This window comes from Aspergillus eucalypticola, assembly GCF_003184535.1.
Source record: "Aspergillus eucalypticola CBS 122712 chromosome Unknown BO83scaffold_5, whole genome shotgun sequence".
In the NCBI taxonomy this organism is placed as follows: Eukaryota; Fungi; Ascomycota; class Eurotiomycetes; order Eurotiales; family Aspergillaceae; genus Aspergillus; species Aspergillus eucalypticola.
Window position 1 is genome coordinate 1053282 of NW_020290279.1, and position 19627 is coordinate 1072908.

Below are 19627 nucleotides of genomic sequence, written 5' to 3' on the forward strand. Positions count from 1 at the left end.
ACTCTCTTAATGTGACATACGAGAATAAATGATGATGATGATGATGATGATGATGATGATGATGATTGGAATACAATGGGAATTTCCAAAAGAGGGAATGTCAGCGATAAGCCCGATAAGAACCACGACTTGACCGCACTAGCCTCATTCGGAATGGCACCTCATTTTCCCAATTCCATCACTTTACTTTATCGCTGCTTCGCTCCTCTTCGGTCCCTCATCTCTGTATACAACAACCCACACGTGTCTTGTTACCAGCGATCTCGAATACACCTTCTCCTACCGCCAAGATGACGCCTGCTCCACTAACCAAAACCCTCGAATTCGAGAAAAAGAACCAGAAGATGCCAAAACTCCCCAAACGTAAGCTTCCTTCCTCCGCCTCTTTCTTGCGACAATCCCACTAACCTGCTACGCAATGCAGATGTGAAAGTCCAAAAGCGCCCCATCCCACATCCCTCCACTCCCTCCCCGTATTCGGGCTCCTCATCTCCCAAAACCATCTACGTTTCATCCAGCTCCCCCACAATGGGCGTCGTCAAGCGCGTCCAGAAGTACCTGCGGGCGGCGGAGAACCGCGCCACGGCAAAGTTGCTCAGCGGAAACAACAAAGGAAAGAAGGGCGACCGAAGGAATCAAATCGCACAATTGGCGCAGAGTAACGAAGCGCTGAAGAAAGAGGAGGTGTTTGTGAAGGCTACGGGACGGGCAATGGAGAGGGCCTTGAAGGTGGGAAAGTGGTTTGAGGCGAGGGGGGAGGAGTATACTGTGAGCGTGAAGACGGGGAGTGTTCTTGTGGTCGACGATGTGGTGGAGGATGAAGAAGAGAGGAAGAAGGCGCTAGAGGAGAGTGAGAGGTTGAAAAAGGAGGTTGAAGAAGCGAAGCTGAAGGATGGGAATGGTGATTTATCCAAGTCGGCAATTCGAAAGAGAAAGAGAGCCGTTGCGCGGTTGGAGGGCGAGGAAGAGCTGCCCGAGACTAGGACGAGGTGGGTGAATATGGTGGAGGTGGCGGTTTCGTTGAAGTGAGGTTTCCGTGAGATGGTATGGAAAGGAAATGAAATGGACGATACGAATCCAGGCGGCACGCTACTGAATATACCAGCCAGGCGGATAAATCCCTCCTCTTGCGGGCGCCGTGGCCAAGCATTCATGCAGATGCTGATGCAACTCAACCGGCAAGCCGGGTCCGGCTTCAGTCGCTTTCAGGCCCCTCGAACAGCCGCAATGGATCTAGACCTTGTGCCGATTGTGCGCTTTCCCGGTGTCACGACGACGGCAGGCCGGCTGCCTTGGAAGACTCTCCCGGTCACGCAGCGTCTACCCAGCATCCACATGCAGCGGGCGCTCAGCAGCAACACACAAGCATGATCGGCCATTGATCTCATCGAAGTATGGGTATTCTTCACGTACAACGGCACGGCAACCCCTCTAGCGATCTAGTGTTACTGAAAATAAAATTGCTGTTCACATCTGAAGTAACCCTTAGTTCATATGTTGAGATCCTGCTCGCGCCTTGTTAATAGCACTACTAGCAAGGCGTCCTAATTCCATCACGAAGTTTTCGAAGAGCTTGATGTGATAAGCCGATAGTCTCGGAATTTCTGGCGGTACGCGTGATCTGATATGGGTTGGCACTGACATGAACAGTTCCAAGTCGTCATCGATGCCACCGTGCGTTGGATTAAAAAGAATGTTAGAAAAAAGATGACAGATAGCTGTCAGGAAATAGGGAAGAGTAAACCTGTATAACATGTTAATGATAAAGACAATGAACTTTCCACAGCCGATGCTTACCTCAAGTTGGTCTTATTGAAATCAAGACGGTCGTCTAGGAACTTCTGCAGCATCGATCGACTGGCTTCAACGCTGATAGCGAGACTCGATCCCGCTTCAGATGTATCGTGATTCTGGACCCAGGCAGAGCATCTTCCACTTGCTTGATGTATCATACTCATGCAGTACAGGTAGTGTAATTGATAGATTGTATTTGGAGTGTCCATGGCGTTTGTTTCCCGATCAATGAGGCGTGGCCGAAAGTTGGTGGGAATAGACATTCTCCAAACTTCCAAGGCGCTGTCGAGATCGCGAATAGCGCCCAATAACTGGGCATCTGTCTGGCGCAAAGCTTTCAAGGAGTATAATCGATGATACACCTCAGATTGAAGCATGGCAAGACGTATGCCTGCGAGAAATTCTGGCGCAGTGTGGTGGATATCAGGGAGTGTGAGGTCGCACTGACTCTCATCCAGACACGGAGGATGACCCGCGCGTAGACTAAACTCCTTATCCATGATGTAACATATCCAAAATAATTTTCGGACATGCAGGCTCCTTCTGAACTGGTCGTCGTCGATGTAGACTGGGGCAAGGTGACCATCTAGATGGAAGACGAAGCGTATCGCAGATGTGAGTAACATCTCAAGTATCAGAATATTCCCTGTGACTACCAAGGAGCAAAGACTCTGATTTTGCATCATTTTTAGCACCTGCCTGCCTTGCTCTCTTCTCACCCTAACGTTCCCTTTCATCTTCCGTAAAACAGTGCGAGGTTGTCAAACTTACTATCATCAGAACGGCCTGCAGGCCATCTATGGTAACAGACTCGTGCAGCATCCGAGGGACCAAGTCGTGGGCGGTCTGAAGATGGTCCTCTGTATGCACTACTCTATGCCCATGTTGCTGGTCTGCGGAATGTACGCAGATTGCCGTAAACGCATGAATGCAGGCCCTAGCGCTGTCAGCACCAGGCGATGAGACACTCGTTTCGTTATGGTAGGCGGCAGCGACAGTTGATTCAAGGAGCACTCGGTCTACAAACGGAAACATTCTGGAAAGAATTGAATTCTCCCACTCGTCATGCAGCTGACACAGAATCCCCTTGTCTGGAAGCGGTACTGCATGCGCGACCCCATTGGGCGTTGACGGGTCGAGTATAGATGGCCTTGGTGATGTATATTCGAGCTTCACATCTTCGCCGGTGCGTTCTTTTATCCACTGACGGCCAGTAGCGGAGAAGAAGGGCAGGCCATTGAAAGTGCATAAATTCCCGAGAGCATGTCCTCCGACATGGAGATTGTGCTGGGGCCCGACAGTAAGAGTAAAGGTCAAGTCCGGTCCACTTTGTCCTAATGACGGGCCCAATTGGTGATTCCGATCTACACCTATCCGCAGAATGATCAGTGTCTCCCTCGAAAACAAACGCAAAGTCTCAAACAAACTAATATGATGGTTGAAAGGGCATAAAATGTTTACCTTGAGAAGCAAGCGGTATTTCTGTGGAACTAATCCGTTGGGAGCTTAGACGAGTCAGTATATAAATAGAACTACATTTAGAAACAGTACCTTGAAGAGTCATGGAATACAGAGCGTTCCTGGATACGTTCCTGGTTGCGTTTGAAAGTACAAGGAAGATCATGGTGATGGCACCAATTGCAGCGTGGCGTTGCTGCATCACACTGGATCTAGATTGGGTTAGTATCGGGGTGGACAAACAACGTAAGGCATTGTGAATAGGTAGTAATCTGTACCTTCCTCTTGTAGCAGGCATCACAAGCGCGACAAATTCGCTGCCGACGCTTGGGCCGAGGTTTCGCTATACTAGACGGTCTTGACTGCATGCTTAAACGGGAACAACAGCAAGCTGTACTTGATTGTAGCTACAAGGAACCCCGTCGGATGGCAGCGGCGATCAATGTATGGGGCGCATCACGTGAGGTAGCCATCGCGAAGATACTACTACGAGGTTCAAACAATCCAACTATGAAACTATATAAAAAGCATACGCATTTATTTAAGGAGAATCGTCCGGGTATAGGTCGTCAAAGAAAACAAGAAAAGCATGAGATGGTCATTCATCGCTCGGCTGGAAAAAAGGAGTATGCTATGATAGACTAATACACAAAGGCGGGTGAGCCTTTTACACGACCTGCTTCTGCCCGTGAGAAAGAGACATCGACATAGAAAGAAATCCCACTGCTGCCAGGAATTCGTTACTGGAACAACAGGGTGCCCACGAGGAGTGATATCTAGGAACAAACAAGAAAAGTGAGGGAGGGTCATGCAAGTTATGCAAAAAGGATAACTGCACATAAGAGGGGGGCAAGAAGAGGGAATAAACGGAAATAACGGGTAAAGAAGAAAAATCGACCCATAAACCCAGCGCACAATCCCTGCTGAGCATCGGAGCAGAATACAAGATGAGACAAACTATGAAATAGAACCAGCGGAGAATCAGAAAGAAAAGGTATGAAGGAAGGATCGAATGTTAGTAACTTGAAGAACAAGACGAGCTTTTCAAGGTGTTATCGAATGCACAATTTATGTCATGCGCCAGCAGAAGGCATGATGTGCTAGCCCAAATGATCATTTGTCCATCTTCTGCCAGCTGTTCAGGTAAGCCATCAGCCCAACGCCGAGGAGCACCACTCCAAGCATAGAAGCAAAAGGACTGGATTGCTCTAAGACGTCGTGGCGGTGTGCTTGTGTCGCAAACGTCGTGTTTGCGTTGTCCACCGCTTTTGTAGCTGACAGCGTCGCAGTAAGCTGTGATTGCTCAGCACACACGCTGCCCTTCTCTTCGGCGGGCTCTTGTGGCTCAGATGGAGAACCAGCAGGAGCAGGAGCATCTGTCTGCGCACCAGACACTACTTTGCCCTGAGCACGCTCTGCGCGCTCTTGCCGCAGAGTTTCAATCATCTCCGCCAGCGACTTCCGCGCCTCAACAGTCTCATTCTCCGCGACTTCTGCCCGGTCTTTGAACATTGTGACTTGCTTCTTCATCTCCTCCATCTCCAGTATCATTGACTCGAGACGACGTTGTAAAACATCTGTTTGACTTTCTGCCAAGGGCTCCTTTTCAGAAGCGGGTGCATCAGAATCGATCGAAGCTTCGGCATCCGGCAGCGTAGTCTTTGGCTCTTCCAATTCAGTCAAGTTCTTAGTGCTGTCTTCGGCTTCAGCATCTGTGGTGAGGCTTGGAGCAGGCTGAATGGATTTCATCTCCAAGCTCCGGGCCTTCTCCTCGGCAGATTCACGAGCATTTCGTTCCTGAATCAGCATCGCTTCTAGCTCCTTGACACGAGCACCCTGACTATCGAGCTCCCTTTTAGCGGAGGACAGAGCCTCAATGAGAGACAAGATCTGGCTATTTTCACGTGTAACGGGGGAGTTCGGGCCAAGCTTAGACTTTTCTGTCTCGGATCGCTTCAACGGCGATAGGGCGTCTGTGCCATTCCGCGGCAAAGCATCGGGCTTTTCGGGCAAGGGTTGCTGCGGTGGAGGAGCTGGAGGGTCCGAAAAGCGAGAGAAGGAATCTACGCGAGGCATCTTTGGCCGCCCATTAACTGGACGGGGTGCATTGTTATCCGCTGGTGAAGGCTTCGGTTTCTCCTTCTCCGCATATCCGGGTTTCATTATAGTAGTCAAGAACTCGTCCGTTTGCCGGAGCTCTTGTGACTGTTGTTTAGCCTGTTTCATTTCACTCTGAAATCGTGTTAGAGCAAGCTCGCTGCGAATGTGACCTTGATGACATACCGTAAGTCGCTTAACAACTTGTTCTATAGATATAGGGGAATTCCAATAGTTCATCTGACGTTGTTGTTGTATTGCGTTGAATTGACTGCTGGCTGCACTCTGGGCACTGCGGTTGCTCATGGTGCTTCCCGATCGTCCTCTGAGATGTGACATCGGTTGACTAAGGGGAGACGGGAGCAGTCCATTTCCAGAAGCAGGATCCAAGTCGCCTAGTGTGAGGTCCAAGATATTCGGAATGCTGCTGTATACACCGGCATGTTCAACCTTGGCGGAAACCTTATGATGAACAACCGTTTTCTGATCCTCGCTGACGATATCAATTCCGAGTTCCAAGGTATCGTTCTCGCGAAGCTCATGGGGTTCTGATTCGCGGTTCTCCGGAGACAACCGCTGCCCATTGACGAATGTACCGTTTGACGACTTGACATCCCTGATCCAAATCTTTCCGCTCTTGTCTGCCCAGATCTCGGCGTGCTGTCGAGACAGCACCTTGGAATCGAAGTAACCGTTCACCGGGGTTGGCACAGTCTTGGCGTTTGTCTGACGGCCTATGCGTAGTAGGTCCGGATAGAACGGTACGTTGATCTGCTTCTTGTCGAAGGTACCGTTGATGGGTAAGAGTGTGAGAATGGCGGGAGGATCGCCTGCTGGTGCGCTCGCGGCGCGTACGCCATTTTGTTGTGATGCTTGAAGCATGTGTTGAGATGGAACAATGGAAGACGGCTGGTGAATCGCGGTCATAGTAGAAGAGGCTCCTGGGCCCGAAGAAAAGGCCGGCATAGCCTGGGAGCGGGCGCTGCTCAGCCCAGCCACCGGCTCTGACTTAGAAGTTGTCCAATTATTTCTTGAGGATTTCTTCTTTGCTGACCATGTAGCGTGTTCGACGTTGTTCACGTGTCCCGCATTAGAGGGTTGCGGCGTGACTATAGCGGTTGAGGTTGATGATGTAGATGCTAGGGAAGAGGAGGAATTCGATCTCTGAACAGTCCTTCGCGGCAAAAATGTTCGTGAGACTTCATCCGCGTCCATTGAAGACAGAGCACCTTGTCCTCCGTTACCAGAGTCGAACCATCCCAAGTGAGGGCCTGATTGCACACTAGGTGGTGATGCCACAGCAGTCATGGAGAAGGATAGCGTATGGTGAGTGTGATGGAAAGGAGCTCTATCTCATAGGCGCTCGTCCGCTCAACGGAAAAAGAGGATCGTCAACGTATGCAAGGAGAAGCGTTCGGATGCTAACCGCCCGTGAGTGCCCGTCGCGACGGACCTCGAAGGCACAAATGTTTGTAGCGACGGTAGGCGCGCGGAAATATCGTGAATACAGTCCGTTCGGCTGGTGAGAGGTCACGTTAGCAATTGTCCGGACGACCCTCATATAAACATCGAGTCCGTTTCCGTATCGACACAACAGCGCCTGCCATCGTCAAGTGCCATGCGAGACCCAACAGCTAGCAAGTCAAACTTACCACGGCAGGATGAGTATGAACAGTTGAGTCTAAAAAGGGATCTGATGGTGAGGCAAGAAGGCGCTTCAGTCCTGACCAAGGAGGCGTGGAGGTCTTGGCCCGAACCGAGGAGTGAACGGACCAAGCGACCGGGCAGCGACGAAGACGGAGGCACGAGACGGAACTACCGCCTTGCACAGGCTCCTAAGCCGCCGAAATAGTAAGTCGAGGCACTGGATCAGACGATTCAGGAGCAGACTTCATGGGGAGAGCCACCAACTTGCGGCGGGAGAGAAGAGCCGATCAGCTCACGGCTTCCTTCGTCTCCCTACGCCTGAGGCCAAAAATCACGTGTGAACACACGTGTGCTTAGGTAATACCGCACGGACCTTTGGTTCTCGATACGGCAGGCGGTGTCACGTGCTTCTGGGCCTCGGGTTTCGATGCGCCCACCGTTGGAGCTTTGCTGCCGACTCTAGAAGACTGAAGCCGGAGGAATCGACCGTCTGAGGGAAACTGGTCTTGTGCTGTCAAATTCTTTGCGCTCGCTGTATATTTATTAACTATCATTCAACATGCCCGTCGTTGCTGGTCCCCCTCAAGGGCATGGTCCCTCTACCTTTGAGAAGAGTTAGTTAACCGGACCCCATGCCATTCACCAGCTGGATGAGTTTCACTCAATCTACCGTACTGATTTACTGACTTTATTTACAGTGAAGATGGGTGCCATGATGGGATCCAGTAGGTTGAACAAGTTCGCATGCTAGTTATTAAGGTACTAATCCTTTTTCCAACAGCTGTTGGAGGTATCATGGGTTTCATCATCGGTCCGTCTATGCAAACGCAACCCCTCCTTTGAACCCGACTAATCTGAAGCAGGAACTGTCACCATCTTCCAGTACGGAGCTGGACCTAACGGTGTTATGCGTACCCTGGGTAAATACATGCTTGGTTCTGGTGCTACTTTTGGGTATGTTCTGCGCTATTCCTTGCGATTCTACGTCTATTCATCGCTTCTGTATGTTCGACTGCTCGATACTAACCATACTCTCTTGATAGTCTCTTCATGTCCATTGGCAGCGTTATCCGTACTGAAGGCCCTCACAACGACGCCTGGCTCCGCGCTCGTGGTCCCCCGATGATGCTCCCCCGTCAGAGCCCTCTGCGCCCTATGCGCGACTAAATACTTGATGAGAAGATGGAATTATACCAATTGAGGGATGTGGGCTTTGTGAGGTGGAGGAAGACTGTACGATAGCGTATCCTGAAACATGGAACAAGGAATGACATGTTAATCGACGAGACGCAAGACAGAGCAGAGCAGCAGTGGCAGTATCATGTACATATCGAAGGGCAACTCAGCCCTGTCCGCTAGTCACCTGATGCTTTGCAATGTATTAAGCGTCCCGGACCGGTTGTGTTAATCATAATGGAAGTCATGAATGATGCATACATAGCATGTGCTGGTGTTATTCCTCACTATATTGATCATCAACTGAACTTTGCTGTTTCCCTCTGTGAAGTACGATGCTACTAACAATTACATTCGCACCCACCCTACTCAGCAAATAAGCATGAAAAAGAAATCTATACCTTCTATTTTTCGCGAACCCAAGTCTACCCATCCATCTATACAACAACGCCCCCTAAACAAAATACTATACAATCGCACTCCCTCCCTACATACACACACCACATACCTCACTAACCACCATATCCCAAGTGATCGCACCACTCCCCCAACCCACCCCGTCCAACAACCTACTAGTTCCTAACAGGCATCCAAACCAACCACCCCAACCCAATAAGGAACTTAATCCCAGCCGCCAACCAAAAGGTCGACGCCATCCCGCCAGCACTCCTATTCAACCAACCGCCCACAATAGCTCCAATCAACAGAGCCACCACGCCCGCAATTCTCCTATTCCGCTTAACATTCTGCACAGCCAGGATATTCTTATCCGACGCAATATCAAAATACACGCTCGTGATAACCACACTCGGGATCTCATTAAATCCCAACGAGCGCGTACTATTAATAGACCCGGAGGACTGGAACGCCAGCAAGCCAATAGGAATCAGCTCAAGGAGCTTGCCGCCATGGTGGTGGCCAGAGATGACATCGGCTTCGGATTCCGCGACAATTCCAGACTGGATCAGGGAGACGGCAATCACGATGAGAATCACTTGCACCATGAAGGAGGCGAAGAGCGTGCCGCGACGGGCGGGACCGAGGTGTCGTCCGACGAAGCTGAATATGAATGAGCCGGTCACGAAGCTGGCGATTGACACGATGGATTTTAGCCAGCTGTCGCTGTCATCCTTGGGGAGGGAGGCGGCGCCGAGGCCGAGGACGACGGTGTTTCCTTTTTATTAAAGGAATTTTGTCAGTAATGAGAGGGAAGTGGTGCCAGTGGTGGGATAAAGGGGAAGGGGAGATGTCCAACCGGTTTGCATAGCTAAGAAGCATGACCACGCATTGAATGCGGAGCTGTCGCAAAGCCCCGTGACGAAGCACAGAATGATACAGATGATGTCGGCATAGTTGCTATCGACAGTCTCTCTTAATCGGCGCACTTTCGTCTGCTGGGATTGAGGGGACTTGGGGTTTGTGGAGGATTCCACGACCGGGAGAGCCGGTGATTTCGCGGGGTGGAAGGGCTCTGACATTCCTGAGCAGTAGTACAGTATAGTAAGTAATAAGGCGATGAGATATGTACAAGGATAAAGTTAAGATGATATATGCATGCGGCAAGCAAGCAATGATAACACCACCGACTATATCGGATTAAGACATGCAGAAAAGATAGATTAAAAGACAAAGTTACGAAACGCCATCACAGATAGAAAGATTGGAAGAGTCTAGCCACCCCCCTCTTCAACACCCTAAACCCTAAGAGGAGGGGGGAGAATATCTCCATAAATAGGTAGGAAACTTAACTACAAACGAAAGAAGGCAAACCAGAGCAGCAGCCCCTTACTACGAAAATCTCCGAGCGGGATTGAGAAAAAGAAACTTGGGAACATACGTATCTGGCTGGATATCCTGTACAACGCAGCGTTTTTCTTTTTCGTTCTTCACGCGCCATTTTCTGCTGCGAGCACGCAAGCACGCTAGCACACTATCAGCCTTACTGCGACAGCCCTAAGGGAGGATGGACAAATGGCAATGGCGCATTGGAGTGGGTTGGCTGGTAGGACGGGTTATCGGCATCGTAAGGAGTGGGTAGCGTTGAGGTTGAATTGGCGGTTGGGCCCACAAGGCTGACGGCAGTGGTTGTTATTGGGTGTTTAGGGGGTTGTCGGGTGGGTGATATCATGGTTAATCGGGTAGCTGAGGCCGAGGTGGGAGGGAGTTGGAGCAAGAAGAGGAAAAAATGACAAGGTTTCATTTGGTAAGGATAATAGAAACGCTTGGTGGGCGAAACAAAAAAACATGGCTCGGACCATGATGCCAAGGATACAAAAAGGTCGTGCCCGGGATCGAACCGGGATTGCTGGAATCAGAATCCAGAGTGATAACCATTACACTACACAACCTGTTTGTTGAAAGGATATAATAAGTTGACCTTATAGAGCGCGTAAATAAATAAACCCATATCTAGTGCCTCCTCTTCGACTCTGAAGGCATCAAGGTTATCAGCGCATACACCTGTTGCGAGGTGCCCGGCTTGATGGTGAGATTATAGACATATCGGTGCTCCAACCTTCACTTGCTTATCGTCTGATCTATCTCATGACAATCATCGTGTGAACGAAACCATGGAACCAAGTGTAATTGAAGTCTTAATCAGAAGAAGGCGTCGTAGCTCATGACATATATATAACGTAAATATCCAAGCAAATATACGGCAGCTTTACCAGAACCAGACGGCTGCCGATCCTCAAAGCCGCACTGTTGGCACCAACACGGTAAGAAACCTCAGAGCTTCGCTACATTGAGGGCCTGGGATGCCCACGTCTCTTTGATGAGGTCCGCACATTTCTCGCCAATTCCATAAGCAGGCATCTGAGTATGTCCTCCGTTCAGAGTTGGCATGACACTACAATCTGCCACACGGAGTCCGGCCACGCCACGAACACGTAACTTGTTATCGAGAACAGCGTTGGTGTCGCCATCTGGGCCCATTGCGCAGGTACCTCCAGCGTGATAGCCTAGTATAAGTCAATCAGTATGAGTGATGCCAACAGACAGAAGGAAGAAGCATACAAGTTGTCGCATGTTCTTTCACATAAGGTATCCACTCTTCTCTCTTCGTGTAAGTGTGGTGGGTCAGATTAGGAGGCCAAGAGCCTTTCACGATGTCCTTCGTCCCAGCGCCCTTGGTAATGATCTCATTTGCGAATCTACAGGCTTCAGTTAACACAAGTAGATCGAGCGGGTCTGCGAGGTAGTTGCAGTCCACTACAGGTTTCTCCAAGGGGTCCTTAGATTTCAAGGTCACACTACCGCGAGACCTAGGCGAGAACAATTCGGCGATGATTGAGAATGCGTACTTGTGATCAATAGGAAATTGATCGTACTGTTTAGGACCGCCGTAACATTCCGTAGTAAAGAGCTCAACGTTCGGCTGATTGGGTGTCAGACCCATGGGATCACGGCCTGGCTGTCGTGGCGCATTTTTCCACAGTGGCTCATTCTTAAGACGTTCATCAAGACGCGCAAAAGCAAAGGAGCCAAAAGGGAAGGTTGACAAGAACCCCTCCTTTTTCTCCTTCCAAAGCGCGTAGGTTTTGTCAAAACTATCGCCGTGGTAGACGTGGTGGTCGGTCGTCAGACCAGGCTTTTCTGTCTCGTAGAACATGAAAACGATCTGGACAGTTCTGATTAGATGCTAACTTCATAGATGAAACTGCCATATAGCACCTACCAAATGATCCATGAGGTTTTTCCCGACGCCCGGGAGGTTGACCAAACATTCAATGTTGTGTTTCTGCAATTCTTCCTTCGGACCTAGCCCAGACCTCATCAGAATTGTAGGGCTGCAATAAGATCCACTGCTGATGATTATCTCCCTCTTGGCATGTAGTGCCCGTGGCCCATTTGCTGTTACCACCGAGACACCGCCCGCTTTGGGCCCACTTGGGGTCTTCTTGAAGAGTATCTTGTCCACAGTGGTGTTTGTCATGATCGTAACATTGTTGCGATGGTACCCATTCGTGACAAAGTCTCCGCTAGTAGTGCGGATGCCATTGTACACTGACCGTGGTACATGGCCACACCCATGAGGTGTGTCCCCAGTCGTGAACATGTCAGGATCCAATGGAAGGCCCTGCGAAACGAAAGAGTCCATGACGCGTTCTGAAATGGGCGCGAGATCATGTGGTTCGACGTGGAGCGGACCCGAGTTTCCATGATGCTGATCGGATGCCTTAAACCAGGGTTTAGTATGAAACGTCTCGGCCTGGAAGAAAGATGTTAGTTTTCTAGTCTCAAAGCACCCCCGCCCCCCTGGCTTATCGTTAATGGGCATGACAGTAGTTACCTTCTGCATGTACTTGAAGAATTCCTTGCCACTCCACCCATCCAGACCCCAGTCATCGTAATCTTGCTTACTGCCGCGTATGCAAACTGTCCCATTGCAGCCACTGCAACCTCCTAGGAATTTGCCCCTGCTGAGCTTGACTTGCCGATTATTGACGTTGGGCATGGGCGGAGTGACAATGTTCCAGTCTGTCGTAGAGTCGAGCAGATTACTCCAGCTAGTCAAGTAAGAAAGTTGGACCGCTTCCTAGGAGTGTAATGCGCGTACGAACCCGCCAACCATATGGACATTCTCGAGATCTTTATTATGCTGTCCAGCTTCGATAAGAAGAATTGTTATGTGCGGATTCTCAGCCAGGCGACCGGCAACTACGCATCCTGAGGTGCCACCCCTGAGTGTAGAAGTGAGCAGTTAGTCATAGTGAAGACAAAGATCAGACAAAAAGCGCACTCTATACTAAGTGAAACTAACCCGCAGATAATGTAGTCAAAAGAATTCTCCATGTTGCGCACCACAGTCGATCAGCCAACAGGTGGCTTGAATAACGGTAGGCAAACTGTGAGAAAGCTCCTCAGTAGTGCAGAAAGAGCCATGCGGACACGTTCGGATTTATACTGGTACTATGGCCGGTAGCAGGAACTCATTCCGCGGCCATACTTTGCAAAACCTGACATTACAGCTGCAAGAACAAGCGCCATTCTGAAATGGTATTCCGCTCTAACAGCACCTACCATCTAGCTTGAAACCTCCTCCGCCAATTGAGTCACGCAGTTGACCGATATCTGCACACTATCCTAAAGCTTACCCCACTTGAAGTCGACTGTGGCGGAGCATATTGATTAACTCGACCCATTGAGGAGGAGTAGATGGATCGTTACTTTGTCAGCGAGGAGAATTACGAGCAATTTGGCTTGCGGGGTAATTTGATAGCTCAAACCTTAGTTTGAGGAATAACGGAAATATGCGGCCTCTTGGCTGTCAACGGATATAACCTTAGTTGGTTCCCAACGATTCAGAACTCATTTTTGAGTAGATACAGAGAGGCGGGCAAATTCCGCTCATTTTCCGACTCTAATTAGCATCCTTTTGGTCGTGCGGGGTTGTACCACCCCGATCCCTTGCATACAGCTCATTGGTCTCCTCCAGCGCCTTACCAGCAGTTTCGGGCAGGAAACACCATGTGAATAGGAGTCCCAGCAAGGACATTCCTGTGAAAAACCAAAAAGTACCCTTGGGGGTTAGGGAGTCGTGGTCGAGCAGCATCAACGTGGTTGCCTAGGAGGGAAGGAATCTCTCGTCAATATCATCCCGACAGTCGATCTGCGCCAAGGATATACATGGAACCAACCTTGGAAATGCCGATCCGGTTGGCATAGTGCCACAGTGTAACGAGAGTCACACCTGCGATCCGAACCCCCAGTGGGAAGGACTCGGCGGTGATCAAATACTGGATTGAATTCCAACCCAGGGCCCATCCAATGCCAATGAAGTAAATCATCACAATTGCGCCGATGGCAGCATGCCTTACTGCTGGGTCATCTTGCGACTGACCAGATAGGGAGCTAAATATAGTGAGAAAGATCGAATCATAGGTCAGTGCGATAACCTGAAGCACGAGGCCGATATATAATGTCTTCCTCCTGCCCAGATAATCGATCAAGAAGATTGCCGAAATTAGCGCGAATACGAACTTGACAGCGCCAAAGACCGCCGTCGTGAAGAGTTTTTGCGATTGGCCTTGGATACCGAAGAGTCCGAATAATTCGGGGGCATATGCTAGTGTATGCCAGATTAGCCCGAGCGTGCGTATTGCTGATTCCGGGGCTGAGACTTACTAGTCACCGAGTTGGGGCCGGACCACTCGCCCAAGCACTGCAGGATGAACACGAAGGCGATCCGTTTCAAGTGGGATTTTGTCCCAAAAAGCTCTTTCAGCACTCCAATAAGACCTGATCGTGATGCCACCTCGCGCTCAAGTTTGAGCTGAATCTTGACATTTGAGACTTCAACATGTATTCCCGGATCCAGTGGTGACACGTTCCATAGTCGTGCAAGCGATTGGAGTGCTGCTAGAGGACGGTCCTTTCGACACAAAAAACGAGGACTCTCCTCACAGAGCAGAGAAGCGATCAGTAGCAGGCCTGCCCACATTATTTGAACGCTTTGCGGGATAACCCACTGCTTCGCACTCGAGTCGGGGATGTGAATGGACGCCCCCCATATTGAAAAGTACTGTCAAGGTCAGTAAGTAAGCTGAGTCACGTACTTTTCTATTTAGATTATTGTTATGCTCACCCCAATCATAATTCCCAGATATTCTGACATGCCGTATAAGCCTACAAGCATCCCGCGAATTTCTCTGGGTGCCACCTCCCCGAGGTAGATCGGGGCCATTACACCAAACTGTCCAATACCAAGTCCCATTATGAATCGACCGGCATATACCTGCCCAAGGTCACGGGACGTGATAAACACCACAGAACCAATGATCCACATCAAGCAACATTGACGGAAGGTCCAAAGGATTCCGATGCGCTCGCTGCACAGAAATGCGACTATAGCCCCCGGTAAGCTGCCTATGTGGACCATAGAGGTGATGTTCGACAAGCGATTGGCTTTTTGGGATGCACTGAGATAGTCGGCCTCTAGGCGAAACTGATCAACGAACGATTGTTCCGCCACAGTGCTGGCGATAAGCCCAGAATCAAGACCTATAAAGAGTCAGTTCGCCAGGATGCACAAAAAGGGAGGGGAACAACGGACCCCGGGCAGCGCCCGATAAGCCAAAGCAGATTGCAGCACATAGGAGCTTTAGGGTGAGCTTCCTAAACAGAAAAAGATGCTGCTTTAGGCCCTGCATCCTGGCAAAAGAAACCAGAGACTGAGAGTTGGCGTAGCGAGGGACATTGGAATGATGTGGAGGGATGCTTGAGTAAGAAGGGAAGGAATCATTTTTCTTATCAGGCGACAGAAAATCTTCTCATCTCCCCTCTTGGGCGTGACTAAAGAGCCACGATTTCTCCTACAAACCAGCACAGAGAATTGAGGGCCCTAGGGGGTGAATAGCGCGTGCAGTGGATCCGGTACCACAAAGCGAGTGGGATGTGCTTCAGCCTTACCCGCTCTCTAACAGCCAACCATACCCCACCCACTCCCACTGTCCTTCATGCTGACCTGGCTTTTCCACTTCCCAATGCAACCGGATGGTGTGCCGGGGTCTGCGCAAGCTTTCCAAGTACCCTGCAGGCTGTCTTCTCCGCCAATCGCTGAAGATGTATTGCCCATCTAGTTTCAGTGAACTGGCCGGGTCGGAGCCAGACGAGTCCCCGGATGTCTCTCCCGTGAACCGTTATTCTTTTCAGGGGCCGCACTTCGAAATTTGACGACACCACAATAATCTTGGGCAAAACTTTGCAATGACTCCAGTTGTATCATGCTCATAACCAGGGCATTGCTGATAGTCAAAAGCTGACTTAAGGTAACTCGTGCGGCAATATCTCCAACAGCATGTCACCAACATCAGTCTAATCTTTACCTCCACCGTTCCTCCTCCCAGCTACCAGAAGCCTTAACCGCGTCCGCTTCTTGCAAGAATTCTTTGGAGAGTATTTGCCCCACAAAATAATACTCACAACAATCCTGGCAGGCAACAACATCACACACCACGTGTCCATGATGGCTTCTTCCCTGCACCACCCTGATTACTTCCGGAGACGAGTCAGAAGAAACCGCATATTGGGACGACTCGACTAGTCGTGAGTGATCTATCTGCTTCCACACCACTCTGGAAAACTCTACAGGTCGCATCACTCATTTCTCTTCCTTTCGGCCTCGTCACACATACTTTTAGACATGAGATATGGGGGTTATGACACCATTACCGAAGATGATCTTCCATTTTGCCAAGATAACCGACCGGACCCCTTAAACTTTCGCGATCGGAATACTAGGTCGGTGGGGAATAATCGTGGGCGTTCCGAGGCGCGAGGCTCTCTGGCATACTATATCCAGCATTGCTTACCCCGCGCCACGAACATGATCATCGCAAATTTTCATGACTCGAGTGTCTGCCATTGCGTGTGGTCTGAGCACTCTTCGGAAGCGCATGCATTGATTACGACTTGATCTACGTATGGCAGCTCGGGTTACACAATTATAGACTGCCAGAGGGAGAATTGGTGGATGAGAATAAGCACTAACAGCATACGATCCACTGCACTGATATCGGTTTCTTACGTTTGCTACCAATTCTGGAAAGCGGTGACATCAGGCGTTTGCTTGAAGAAAATACACAAAACACTAGCAGGGCCATGCTTCTACCTGCAGAAGCCCTCTAGCCTGAATTCTGTGCTACTAGACCGAGGTCAGCAGCAACGTTCCGCATACCTGAAGCCGACAGATAATAGGAAGATGGTTGATATGCTATTGCTTTTTCGATGGCATTCAATGTGCTGTACAATCCTACGACACGATTTCTGCGAAGTCACATAGACCCGTGTCATCTTGCTATGATAACAACTCCTATCTCAAGCGCGCCAAGCAGCAGGGGCCAGTCTTCAGATTCAACTGTCAACCGTTTCGTGCTGAGTCTGAAATTTGCTAGGCTTGCAGTTTGGTTCACTTTAACGCTCGGTTCGAGTTGCACACGCCAAGAAGTAACAATCATGCATAATGTTTGTTAGTTTTGTCTTCAAGTTGGATAGGTCAGATCCATTACGTCGCGCCAATAGCGCTCCAATCACCACAACTCTTCCTTTTTGTTAACTCTATTAATTTACCTATTCGCCATTGGAACTTGTCCATTTAGTTACAGAACTATCAACTTATCGTGCGGCAGATATGGTATATACAAACGTGTCCCGGCAGATGCATATAGGACCCGCCGAATGGGACTCTCCGCCTAGTGGCCAGAGCTACTGGGAAGCGGCCCGGAACTGCTCCGGGGTATCACCCTGGTTCTTTCCATCTCCAGCCTTGAAAGCCTCTAGCTCTTTTAGTGAGTGATAGACTCTGAGGAGATTGGGCACGAAGTCCAATTCCATTTTGTACATCAATGCCTGATCGACCGCGGGAACCAACACAACATCGGCCAGTGACACTTCATCGCCGAAAGAAAACTTGCTGGATGCGGAGATCAGGGCTTCGTACGCCTGGAAGCCGTCTGTGAATGCCTGCCTAACGAAGCTGACCTGATCCTCCACGTTATCCCGCACGGACCTGACACGCTTGGCAATCCGGGAATTGGTAGGCGCCTGAACATCGATCGCGATGATGTTGACTAGGTCGCGTACCTTGATGCGATCCTGCCAAGCTGAGACAGGTGGCAGCAGAGGGCTTTGGTTCGGGAATCTTTCCTCAAAGTACTCGAGGATTGTCATGGATTGTCTGATAATGGTCTTGGTGCCGTCGGGGTGATGCACAACCAAGGTCGGCACACTAGCACTTGGATTCAGTTCATCTTTGTATTTTGCGTCATGATGTCCTCTTGCGCTCAGATCGACATAATTATATTTGAGCGTGATGCCTTTGAGATGAGCTGCGATTATGATCCGCTGACAGCATGAGGAACACCAGAACGAGTATAGCTCAAAGGTATCTTGGTTTTGCATATTATCCGCCGGTGGATTGAATCTTGTATCATTAATTGCGCTTGATGCCACTAACGTGATGAGGCAAGTCGATAAAGTGTAGGAAAGATGAATTCCAACGAGGCTGTCGTCGCATACTTATAAAGAAACGTCGCTAATGTTGACAGATGTCACCAGCAGAATACCCAATCCTATCAAGAGTGTCTAACCGAAATTGCCATGGGCCAGGAAGAGCGTGCGTAAGCCCTAGGCTGGCTAGGCCTATGGTAGCCCGACGGCGATTTGGTGATGACTAGCGTCTTACTTATCGCGTATCCAACACGAAATGTCTAGATGCTACATACACTCAAAGATGAAATACCACTTGTTATGGGTTGTCTGGAGTTCCAACTCTATCAGAAACCCACCTGATAAGCCAGATAGCTGATCTAAAGTGCTCTATACGATCTTACATGTGTCAAAACTTGTTTGTTCCACAGCTAGCTTTTATGTTAAAACGACAGAATACGTTTACCTAAGACGGCCAGGCCAGCTAAAGGATCCCCGGAGCCCCTTAAGCTTTCAATCTGACACGCGAGAAGCATCCTGCTGACTAGCACGTGGCTCAAACAATCTGCAAGTGTCATCATCGCGAGGCACTATGCTTGTGTTTATCGCGTTTGCAATCTGTGCCTGTCATTTAATCTATACCTATATCACGTATTCGTACGAAGGAATGTACTATTACTTCATTAGTCCTATAGCTATCTAAAGCGCATAACGCCATTACCTACCAACAGGAGAGCTTCTTTAAGTGATGATGAGGCGCGACATATTGATGCGCTATCTAGATAAGAGATCAATGGCTATAGTAGATGAGTACTAACAAATTTCTGAATGTCATAATGACTTTCAATAGCCTGACATGATCAATCACCACTCTACACCGCGTATTGTGATTGGTCCGATGACAGATATAAGTCACTGAGTTGCACAAACTCCTCAGCGCTTAGCTGGAAAATGGCTCCTGTATAGGAACATTATCACCTTACTCATTAATTATAATCTATCCCCACTACCACAGAAACAATGAACAACCAAACACACATACACCCAAAATCCCCAGCTCCGCCCCCTCCAATCCGCGAAGCCCAATGCATGGACTACGACGACACCTTATGTGACGAATGCAATAGAACTTTCGCGCCCTGGCGACACAAGCTATTTCAAACAGACGTTCTCCGAGAAATATGCGGCTCTATTGACAAGCACAGAGGAGTCCCCAAAGAGCTTTTTGCTCCCCAAATAGGCTCCTTCAATGCCTGGCTACAATTGCTTTTCCAAAGATGGAGGCTCTGCCATCATTCGCTTCCCGTGCCCGGGTGCTTCCATGTTCCCATGAGGGAAAGGTTCAGCGCGAAGTGAAAGCCATGCGGTTCTTGGAGTATTTTACCAGTCTACCAATACCTCATATCCTTCATCATGGAATGACAGAGGAGAGTCCAAAGGGTTTGGGACCCTTTATCATCATGGAGCATATTAACGACGAAGGCGACTTCAATGATGTCTAAATTTACCGGGCCTATCACGCGAC

The 19627-nt window shown here is 49.5% G+C and overlaps 8 protein-coding genes and 1 non-coding gene across 9 annotated transcripts; 2 read left to right on the forward strand and 7 right to left on the reverse strand.

The window, feature by feature from the left end:
• The first annotated feature begins 230 nt into the window (after positions 1 to 230).
• BO83DRAFT_376032 (ribonuclease P subunit p20 family protein) lies at positions 231 to 1461 on the forward strand. The gene is made up of 2 exons (XM_025530610.1): positions 231 to 363; positions 425 to 1461. Exons 1-2 carry the CDS (start codon positions 291 to 293, stop codon positions 1027 to 1029), a joined length of 678 nt encoding a protein of 225 aa, XP_025391248.1. The 5' UTR covers positions 231 to 290; the 3' UTR covers positions 1030 to 1461.
• Positions 1462 to 1485: 24 nt separating this feature from the next.
• On the reverse strand, positions 1486 to 3550 carry BO83DRAFT_424428 (fungal specific transcription factor domain-containing protein; the record flags this gene model as incomplete). Its single annotated transcript, XM_025535158.1, has 6 exons — positions 1486 to 1744; positions 1798 to 2465; positions 2566 to 3164; positions 3222 to 3299; positions 3346 to 3464; positions 3531 to 3550. 6 exons carry the CDS (start codon positions 3548 to 3550, stop codon positions 1486 to 1488), a joined length of 1743 nt encoding a protein of 580 aa, XP_025391249.1.
• A 678-nt stretch (positions 3551 to 4228) lies between these two features.
• BO83DRAFT_203493 (putative cytoplasm to vacuole targeting Vps64) lies at positions 4229 to 7069 on the reverse strand. The gene is made up of 3 exons (XM_025526653.1): positions 7002 to 7069; positions 5536 to 6868; positions 4229 to 5484 (listed from the first exon to the last, which is right to left on the reverse strand). Exons 2-3 carry the CDS (start codon positions 6655 to 6657, stop codon positions 4366 to 4368), a joined length of 2241 nt encoding a protein of 746 aa, XP_025391250.1. The 5' UTR covers positions 6658 to 6868; positions 7002 to 7069; the 3' UTR covers positions 4229 to 4365.
• A 394-nt stretch (positions 7070 to 7463) lies between these two features.
• On the forward strand, positions 7464 to 8447 carry BO83DRAFT_376034 (MGR2/ROMO1 family protein). Its single transcript, XM_025530611.1, has 5 exons — positions 7464 to 7610; positions 7695 to 7721; positions 7778 to 7807; positions 7860 to 7950; positions 8040 to 8447. Exons 1-5 carry the CDS (start codon positions 7556 to 7558, stop codon positions 8161 to 8163), a joined length of 327 nt encoding a protein of 108 aa, XP_025391251.1. The 5' UTR covers positions 7464 to 7555; the 3' UTR covers positions 8164 to 8447.
• Positions 8448 to 8576: 129 nt separating this feature from the next.
• BO83DRAFT_376036 (YoaK family protein) lies at positions 8577 to 9844 on the reverse strand. Its single transcript, XM_025530612.1, has 2 exons — positions 9428 to 9844; positions 8577 to 9346 (listed from the first exon to the last, which is right to left on the reverse strand). Exons 1-2 carry the CDS (start codon positions 9648 to 9650, stop codon positions 8745 to 8747), a joined length of 825 nt encoding a protein of 274 aa, XP_025391252.1. The 5' UTR covers positions 9651 to 9844; the 3' UTR covers positions 8577 to 8744.
• Positions 9845 to 10448: 604 nt separating this feature from the next.
• On the reverse strand, positions 10449 to 10520 carry BO83DRAFT_t90. The gene has a single exon. It is a non-coding gene; the product is annotated as a tRNA-Gln (tRNA).
• Positions 10521 to 10732: 212 nt separating this feature from the next.
• BO83DRAFT_355463 (GMC family oxidoreductase) lies at positions 10733 to 13339 on the reverse strand. Its single transcript, XM_025529147.1, has 6 exons — positions 12938 to 13339; positions 12738 to 12857; positions 12467 to 12683; positions 11852 to 12385; positions 11191 to 11794; positions 10733 to 11135 (listed from the first exon to the last, which is right to left on the reverse strand). The coding sequence occupies exons 1-6, from the start codon at positions 12967 to 12969 to the stop codon at positions 10903 to 10905; spliced, it is 1740 nt and encodes a 579-aa protein (XP_025391253.1). The 5' UTR covers positions 12970 to 13339; the 3' UTR covers positions 10733 to 10902.
• A 132-nt stretch (positions 13340 to 13471) lies between these two features.
• On the reverse strand, positions 13472 to 15513 carry BO83DRAFT_355466 (quinate permease). The gene is made up of 5 exons (XM_025529148.1): positions 15230 to 15513; positions 14762 to 15177; positions 14302 to 14698; positions 13815 to 14242; positions 13472 to 13741 (listed from the first exon to the last, which is right to left on the reverse strand). The coding sequence occupies exons 1-5, from the start codon at positions 15324 to 15326 to the stop codon at positions 13538 to 13540; spliced, it is 1542 nt and encodes a 513-aa protein (XP_025391254.1). The 5' UTR covers positions 15327 to 15513; the 3' UTR covers positions 13472 to 13537.
• A 1655-nt stretch (positions 15514 to 17168) lies between these two features.
• Positions 17169 to 18310, reverse strand: BO83DRAFT_203566 (maleylacetoacetate isomerase). The gene has a single exon (XM_025526654.1). The coding sequence runs from the start codon at positions 18073 to 18075 to the stop codon at positions 17380 to 17382; it is 696 nt and encodes a 231-aa protein (XP_025391255.1). The 5' UTR covers positions 18076 to 18310; the 3' UTR covers positions 17169 to 17379.
• Between the last annotated feature and the right edge of the window lie 1317 nt (positions 18311 to 19627).

What these genes read in the sequence shown, in the direction of transcription:
- BO83DRAFT_376032 (XM_025530610.1), top strand. Translation starts at nt 291, where the DNA reads ATGACGCCTGCTCCACTAACCAAAACCCTCGAATTCGAGAAAAAGAAC. An exon ending in GATGCCAAAACTCCCCAAAC is followed by an intron (nt 364 to 424) that starts GTAAGCTTCCTT and finishes TACGCAATGCAG; the next exon opens with ATGTGAAAGTCCAAAAGCGC.
- BO83DRAFT_203493 (XM_025526653.1), bottom strand. Translation starts at nt 6,657, where the DNA reads ATGACTGCTGTGGCATCACCACCTAGTGTGCAATCAGGCCCTCACTTG. An exon ending in AAGTTGTTAAGCGACTTACG is followed by an intron (nt 5,485 to 5,535) that starts GTATGTCATCAA and finishes ACACGATTTCAG; the next exon opens with AGTGAAATGAAACAGGCTAA.
- BO83DRAFT_376034 (XM_025530611.1), top strand. Translation starts at nt 7,556, where the DNA reads ATGCCCGTCGTTGCTGGTCCCCCTCAAGGGCATGGTCCCTCTACCTTT. An exon ending in TCCCTCTACCTTTGAGAAGA is followed by an intron (nt 7,611 to 7,694) that starts GTTAGTTAACCG and finishes CTTTATTTACAG; the next exon opens with TGAAGATGGGTGCCATGATG. An exon ending in GGTTCTGGTGCTACTTTTGG is followed by an intron (nt 7,951 to 8,039) that starts GTATGTTCTGCG and finishes CTCTCTTGATAG; the next exon opens with TCTCTTCATGTCCATTGGCA.
- BO83DRAFT_376036 (XM_025530612.1), bottom strand. Translation starts at nt 9,650, where the DNA reads ATGTCAGAGCCCTTCCACCCCGCGAAATCACCGGCTCTCCCGGTCGTG. An exon ending in CTTCTTAGCTATGCAAACCG is followed by an intron (nt 9,347 to 9,427) that starts GTTGGACATCTC and finishes TTTAATAAAAAG; the next exon opens with GAAACACCGTCGTCCTCGGC.
- BO83DRAFT_355463 (XM_025529147.1), bottom strand. Translation starts at nt 12,969, where the DNA reads ATGGAGAATTCTTTTGACTACATTATCTGCGG. An exon ending in TTTGACTACATTATCTGCGG is followed by an intron (nt 12,858 to 12,937) that starts GTTAGTTTCACT and finishes TTCTACACTCAG; the next exon opens with GGGTGGCACCTCAGGATGCG. An exon ending in GAAAGAACATGCGACAACTT is followed by an intron (nt 11,136 to 11,190) that starts GTATGCTTCTTC and finishes GACTTATACTAG; the next exon opens with GCTATCACGCTGGAGGTACC.
- BO83DRAFT_355466 (XM_025529148.1), bottom strand. Translation starts at nt 15,326, where the DNA reads ATGCAGGGCCTAAAGCAGCATCTTTTTCTGTTTAGGAAGCTCACCCTA. An exon ending in CGGCCCCAACTCGGTGACTA is followed by an intron (nt 14,243 to 14,301) that starts GTAAGTCTCAGC and finishes GGCATACACTAG; the next exon opens with CATATGCCCCCGAATTATTC. An exon ending in ACCGGATCGGCATTTCCAAG is followed by an intron (nt 13,742 to 13,814) that starts GTTGGTTCCATG and finishes CTTCCCTCCTAG; the next exon opens with GCAACCACGTTGATGCTGCT.
- BO83DRAFT_203566 (XM_025526654.1), bottom strand. Translation starts at nt 18,075, where the DNA reads ATGCAAAACCAAGATACCTTTGAGCTATACTCGTTCTGGTGTTCCTCA.